Consider the following 7,577-nt stretch of genomic DNA (forward strand, 5'->3'; position numbering starts at 1 on the left):
GAATCAATCTAAATTATGCACCTAAACCTCCAGTTTAGGTCGCAGATCCACAACCTCTGACCTCGATGTGGGGATATTTTAACTGAGCTAATACTGCCCCTCTAAAATGCTTATCAAAATGAAGGCAATAACGAGGAAGTTCACAAGTTCACACATTATAGTAGAATTAGGTCGTGCGGGCCATCCAGTCTACTCTGCCATTCAATCATGGTTGATCGCTGCTTCTTAATCTCATTTTCCTGCCTTCTCCCCATAACCCTTGATACCCGGTCTAATCAAGAATTTGTCTATCTCCGCCTTAAAAATATCCACCGACTTGTAGGTGTAAGAAGATGCAGAGTTCACATGGAAATAGGATACGCTAGCAATAGACGGAGAGTTAGAACTGCCGCAGAACTGGCACGGTAACTTAATGACCCTCCCTTCTGCTCCCCAATTTGTGAGTAAGTGTTGCGCGAAGAACTCCTAATCTCTTTGTTGATATTACAGTGCTGGTTTTTACACAGCCATTAGCTATCAGCATTAACACTGAATCCATGCTTTGTTTTTGATTAATCTCTTAAAGGGTGAAGTAACGGCAAGTCATACATATAGTGAACCTTTGTAAATAAAATTCTGAAAGGAGATGCAGCAAGAAGATGTCAACCCCGGAGGAGATGTTACAAATGCAGGAACAGCGAACGTCCAGCTAATACACACAAATAGGTAGATAAATATATTTCCCAGTTCCTTAGATTTCCGATCAAAATCAACTGTTTAAACGTGAAGGCAATTCAATGAGCCGCTTAGACGACATTACTCATACAGGTATGATTTTTTTTTAAGTTTCTGACTTTTTGGGACACACAAGCAAATAGTTTTTAATGCTGTGGAAAATAGCACCGATTGCATTGTCGAGTGTCGATAAGAATGAGTGAAGAATTTAATGACATTCTCAGCTCAGTTACAGAATTATGATAAAAATCGAAGGCTGGTATACATGTATATGCAGCAGCCTCGTTGTCCAGGCAAGAAACTACTGCAGGTGGAATAGGACTAAAGATGAAAACAATAATTTTCCAAAGATGGTCTCCAATAGTCTCCCGTTCGTCCGCCCGCACTAACTTCATAATTGGTCGGATTATTTTTGCGCAGTTGTAATGCCAACCTCAGTATAGTGTGGGCATTAGAACAAAATAACTATCAATAGTTTCGGGTCTATGGTACCAGTGTGTGATTACATTTTAACATAGTATTTAGGATACTACATAACGGCACGATCTAACTCATAATGTAAGATGTATTCAATTATCCGTGAAATAAATGGTCAATAATATTTCGCTGGATGAAGGTGACGAATTTATCAATGTGTATAAATATTACTCTTCAAAGTACCGATTTGAAAAGCATCCATCTAAATATCTAAAATGTTCAAAGGGGTTGAAAAGGAACATCTATAGTTGTTGATATATATTAGCATAAGGAGGAGTTTTTGAAAATCGATTATGTTATTTTATATTTGTGATATTTAAACGCAAGGCTGGCTGAATTGAAGTAATTTCGGTTTAAGGTACGCTTCGGTTTCAAATTCCAGGAATTGTTTTATTTCAACGTTAAATACCACTTGCAATTTTAAGAAATTAACGGGGACGAATGAAGACCCAGTTTGTCCTGTGTCATTCCTTCATCATTCCAATGGTAACAATCGTTCTTTTAAAAGGCCAAGTTTGCTCTATTGTTCCGAGTCGCTTCTTTTTCACCCAAAACTCTTGGCCCAAACATTAATCGCCGCACTGTGCTTCCGGTACATCTTTACAATGTCACTACATAAACCAATCCTGGCAAAAGCAAAATGACTATTGTATTCCCTCCAACACCTTGGTATTGCGTTTGTTTTTTGTCTGTTAACACGCCGTCCACTGTTTCCTCTTTGCATTTTAGGAATCGTCACTTATCTAAACTCTTTATCAACGATCAGCGCGTCTGAAGAGATTGCAGGGACCCAACTTCCAACTCCCAGCGTGTCGCCTCTCGTGAAGTGCATTCCTGCTCATGCTTGAGTTAAATGTTTAGACCCTCCACACTCGTGCAATTATTAAGCACCCCTCCACTGCTCTGCATACAATAAAGGGATACTTTATTGAGGAACCGGCCCCAGAGAAAAGTAGTGTATCTGAAGAACTATTTTCCGTTGCAAATAATTAGAATAATATTTTAATTTTCAATATCGATCATTTAAATATGAGTATCATTAATTTCCGACCGCTGAGCTGGTCACACAATGTTGAGGGAAAATGCAAACTCCAAAATCCAGTCACATCGCTGTACATTATTTATATCACAAAGGTGTATACCGCTATTCAAGAATTGCTCATTACAAAATACTACTGTCACACATGGATTTTCGTAATTACGTAATCTCCTTAATCGATAGGCTATATAAAAACACACATTCGCACGGCGCCCAGTGATAATTCTTCCAGCTTTAAAGAGCCTACATTTAAGCAGCCTAAGTATTCCAAAATGTAAAACCAGGGAGAAAGGTTAACGTCCGCTATGTAGAAAAGCAACGGAGATTAAAGTGGGGGAAAGTAACAAGGTAATCGGGACATTACGTAAAATGTGGACGCCAAACTAGTCTGCCGAATAAGTCACTTGTTGCGTGAAATAAGGTCAAGGTGTGAGAGCTCACGCAGCCAAACTCGCATCCAATAGTACACATGCATTGCTCAGACAGGAACAAGCACAAAACCTCCTTCGCAACACAGACAGAGAATCACACTCACCCAATATCACCCCCTTGCCTCCACGCCCCAAATGTATACGTGCTCCTTTGGGGAGACCTCGACAACTCAGTATGTTCTGCAATTCTTATTTTAATTTTATGTTATTTAACGAGATTTTACATGGGTAGCCTATTGTAGACGACAATATTTTATCCAGCATTTTAGTTGTTTTTGGCAAACGTGTAATGAAGTAAAAACTATTTAACTTTCCAAGTATCAGAAAAGTCGGTATGAAAATAGCGCTGATCTTTAGCCATATATGGAGCGTGGGCAGAACGCCTTGCCGGCAGCGAACAGAAATGCGGACCAATAGACGTTTGTGTAACAGACTGGCTTCAGAGATCAGATACCGCCCCGCCCCCTGCCGTCTCCACTCAACTAATGTCAGATAGCACAAGCAGTTAGTTTAGTTAAACAGCAGCGGAGATGAACGGTGCGCCCAACAATAACTAAACAGAACAGTTATTATTAATTGTGTTTTAGTTTATTCCGATGACCGAATATATATCTTGCTCAAACCTTCCCAAGGTATCGCATTTTGAGATCTCCCTGGATGCAATAGTTCGTTCTCAACATGTTTGCCGGCGCAGCGACCTCGACTCCTTTCTCAGTCAGGGATATTTTAAATCTTCAACACCATCCTGACATGGCCTCGCTGGGTGTCTCCTCGGGGCTGGACTCGCCTCCCTCCCCTGCTTCTTGTATGCTGGAGCGGACCAAACAGCAACACTACAGTGAAACCCCGTCCGTTAGCGCGTACGACGAACCACTGTCCAAAATGAATTCTTGCAAAAACAATCCCGACTATTCGAGCACTTCCTACGTTAATGATTATTTGGAAATCAGTAACAGCGAAGCCAAGCCAAGCAACGGACTGACGGGAAAAAGTGATAAGGGTAAGAAAGGAAACTTACCAACATTTCAATGCGTCTTTAATCCATCTACACTATTAACGTGCATTTATTTAATTTTGCATAATGTACCTGGAATTATGTTCCGTTGATCTGGACTAGATCACAGGAACCTCACAAACAAGCCCGACCGAATAAAAAGAAGAAATGATGGGGGGAAAATAAACATATTTTATAAGTAACACTGTTTATGTGGCCGGCTAATAAACCATGGGAAATGCGTTGCTAAAAGGCTGCGCACACTATTTTTGGAGCACTGTGGAATCATATTAGTTTCCACGCACATCCCATTTGTATATTTACTCGTTAGCACATATTCACATCAAAATACACCATTGTTCACTGCGGCGATGTTTTGGGTTCTAAATTACATCAGCATTGTAAAATAATTTGTTGAATTTAGCCGATCTGAAATATAAAAATGGACATTTCCACATTTGCGACGTTTAGTTATTCCAGGCCATTGTATTGCATTTACGTGACTTTCAGTTTTAAATCAGTTTAAAATACTGTTCAACAGACGTTCCTAGACAGATTTTTTTTTCAGTCTGAGGGCCCACTTCCTGAACTCTAGTTCGCCAACAACTCTGCGCCATAATTTTTTATCCGTTTGCCTTGGGCTTCCCATGGCCCAAGACAATTGTACATTTAAAAATAATATCGGACTAAATATTACTTCTTGCGACTCATATGTATGGATTTCCAAAAATAATGTTCTCGTTCATTTTCACTTTAACAAAGTTGAGCATGGATAATAATTTTTTAATTGGATATTCTTTAGTAGCTTATCCACATGCTAATATATTTTTCAGTTATGTGACGGTAGCTCCATTGTACTTTTAAACGAAGAGTTAGTTCACTTTATTTGTTTTCGGGTGGCCAATTAATATTATTTATGTTCGCCAAACACTGTACGTGAAACCACGCCAAACATAATTCCAAAACATGAATGATCCTTACCCCATTCCCGAAACGCATTACCTGTGAATGCCGCCGATCATATTGGATAAGCAATGACTTCGGCGTGTATGGGTACTGATCACCAATTGCAGAAAATCAGGAAAAAAATCAGTCGGCGGAAATTTCCCATTTCCTGCGACTTTCAACACGCTCCTGTTGACCTTAATAAGTGCAAGTCTCTGATCTATTTGTGTTAACAAACCTTCTGATACAGGCGGCCGCAGCGTACTTCCATATTCCATATTACTCCCAGAAAATCATTTGATATTTCAATAAGATAACGTAGAAAACAAAGCGAAGTAAATTCACCAGCAGCTTCCGATGGGGATATTAAAACTTGAGGTTAGACACAAAGCGGGACAGACAGCATCTCTGGAGAGAAGGAATGGGTGACGTTTCGGGTCGAGACCCTTCTTCAGACCCGACCTGAAACGTCCCCCATTCCTTCTCTCCAGAGATGCTGCCTGTACCGCTGAGTTACTCCAGCTTTTTGTGTCTAACTTCGGTTTAAACCAGCATCTGCGGTTCCTTCGTACACATTAAAACTCGAGGTGACAGGTTATCCATGTCTTATTCCTGGCCCATTTCTGGGACGACACTGAAGTTTGAAACATAGAGTTTATTTAATGCAGAATGCCGCTTACACGCCCAACAAACGCCAGGTTATGCACCCAATAACTCGGTCGATGTTGCTCGACGTTGAAAAGTCCTTGGGAGAGATGCTCCTCCGAATGAAAAGCGAAACGTAAAGGCAGGTTATTACTAACGGCGCCTCTTCCCCATTTAGAATGCCGGATGATGGAAGTTAATTTGGAGAAGGACGGACAGAAAGCGGACGGAGCCGAGCGGCCCCGGAGACGGAGGAGAAAACCACGCGTCCTCTTCTCCCAGGCTCAGGTCTACGAACTGGAGAGGCGCTTCAAACAGCAAAAGTATCTCTCTGCGCCCGAGAGGGACCACTTAGCAAACATACTGAAGCTCACCTCCACCCAGGTGAAAATTTGGTTTCAAAACCGCAGATACAAATGTAAAAGGCAACGCCAGGACAAGTCGCTGGAAATGGTAGGCCTCCCGCCTCCGAGGAGAATCGCCGTGCCTGTGCTGGTCAGAGACGGGAAGCCGTGCCTGGGAGAGTCTTCGCCTTATAACTCGCCATATAACATGAACATCAGTCCTTACGCTTATGGCACTTATGCGAACTATACCAACTACAGTGGAGGGGCCACTTCTGCCAACTACAGCTGTAACTACCCAAGTGTACAAGCCGTGCCCCCGTCCACAGCGGCTGGCAGCTTTATGAATATGAATTTCACGGTCAATGATTTGAGCAACGCGATGCAGACTCAAATCCACCAGAATTCTGGAGTTTCTACGTTGCATGGTATCCGAGCCTGGTAATGCTAACTGTGGCTTAGCATAGCACGAATTTCGTGTTCCACTGGCTAGTTGCACTGTTCAATTATTCTTCGGCCGAATGTCGAGGAAGACAGCCGTTTTCCATATCGAAATCGGATAATTGGTAACTTACCAAAGGGTTCAAAGCCTGTTAGCATAGCAAGCAAGCCCTCGGTACCGGACAGGGAGAAGGATGGTTTCATTTTATCTTCTTCAGAAACTTTTATTTTGCCGTATTTCATTTCACTGAATGAATTTGCGTCCCTATTTAATCTCTAGAATATTATTGTATGAAGTACATCACATTGCATATTATCCCGGATTGCACCAAATGCAACATAAGGCATAGGTGATAGCAACATCGCGGATTCTTGTTAACAGACTACGGTTGCATAGAAGCAAACCTGCCAAAAACATTGTAATCTATCGGCTTGTTCATACATCTGGATTTCATGTTTCAAAACAACTTTTTATTGTATTTGTATTTCGTAGTCTAGTGTAAATATGGTTAAGAGTAATTGGTTCATTTAGGGTTAAAGATGTTTTATTATTATTGATGAAACCACTTTGTACAGTCTTCGCAACCCCGAATTCTGAGTTAATTAGCAATATGTCAAGTAGAAAAGATGACTAAAATTATGCACTAATATTGCCATTTTCTATCTTTAGCTTTCCGTTTTACCAACAATGTATAAAATTAACTGTAAGAAAGCTACTACAATGTTGCTTGCAATCTCCAAAAATAATGATCAAATTGTAAATTGAAGTATAAATCACTGCTGTTCCAACAGTAAATAGTGTGCAATCTGGCTGTTCGGTTTGTTCATTATTTTTTCCATAATCTGTTTAATATATTATTACTTTAGTTGTCCTGAACTTAAATTAAAGATAATGCGTTCACGCTTTTGGAACTTTATCGGTGGAAACGCACCAGAATAATTATTCGTTCTTCATCCTGATTCTGATGATGTCGTCGGAAATTCGCTTGGAATTTGTTCAAAAACATTGTTGAAAAGCGGCTGTTTTATAAGAAACAATTCCCATACAATTAATGATGTAAGTTGTGTGCAAATTCGCCGGGACATCAAATTCTAAAAATAACAGGTTATAAATTGGTAACGCTAACTTGGCATTATTTTATCCGTCTTGCTACATTTTCCACTTTCTACAGGTTAAGAAATTCACAGCGACATCCAGCGACTTTTGATATTTGATTTTCTTTCCTCGAGCGTAGACAATTAATTTTCGTTTTGGCTTAAATAAATTGCATATTTAAATATTCCTCAACATGTTCCCTTTATAGCGGATCTTCACCAATGAACTAAAAAATAATGTGAATTGCCCCATTTCACATTATTTTTGATAATAAATCCGGTGAAAAAAAAACACGGATCCCATCACGAAATCCTTGCTTTGGTCTGATGTTGGCGTTTTTTGCAATCTGATTTAGTTAAATTTACGGCGTACTAAGCCAAGCCAATATATATTGGAGAAACAAAATGATTTATTTTACAAAATCAATTCTGTCACACGCGTGATAGTTGTG

The 7,577-nt window shown here is 40.2% G+C and overlaps 1 protein-coding gene across 1 annotated transcript; it reads left to right on the forward strand.

Moving 5' to 3' along the window:
* Window positions 1-659: 659 nt before the first annotated feature.
* On the forward strand, window positions 660-7,156 carry nkx2.5 (NK2 homeobox 5). Its single transcript, XM_055642961.1, has 3 exons — window positions 660-807; window positions 3,294-3,661; window positions 5,424-7,156. The coding sequence occupies exons 2-3, from the start codon at window positions 3,340-3,342 to the stop codon at window positions 6,032-6,034; spliced, it is 933 nt and encodes a 310-aa protein (XP_055498936.1). The 5' UTR covers window positions 660-807; window positions 3,294-3,339; the 3' UTR covers window positions 6,035-7,156.
* Window positions 7,157-7,577: the final 421 nt, after the last annotated feature.

Source organism: Leucoraja erinacea, chromosome 11, assembly GCF_028641065.1.
Source record: "Leucoraja erinacea ecotype New England chromosome 11, Leri_hhj_1, whole genome shotgun sequence".
Lineage (NCBI taxonomy): Eukaryota > Metazoa > Chordata > Chondrichthyes > Rajiformes > Rajidae > Leucoraja > Leucoraja erinaceus.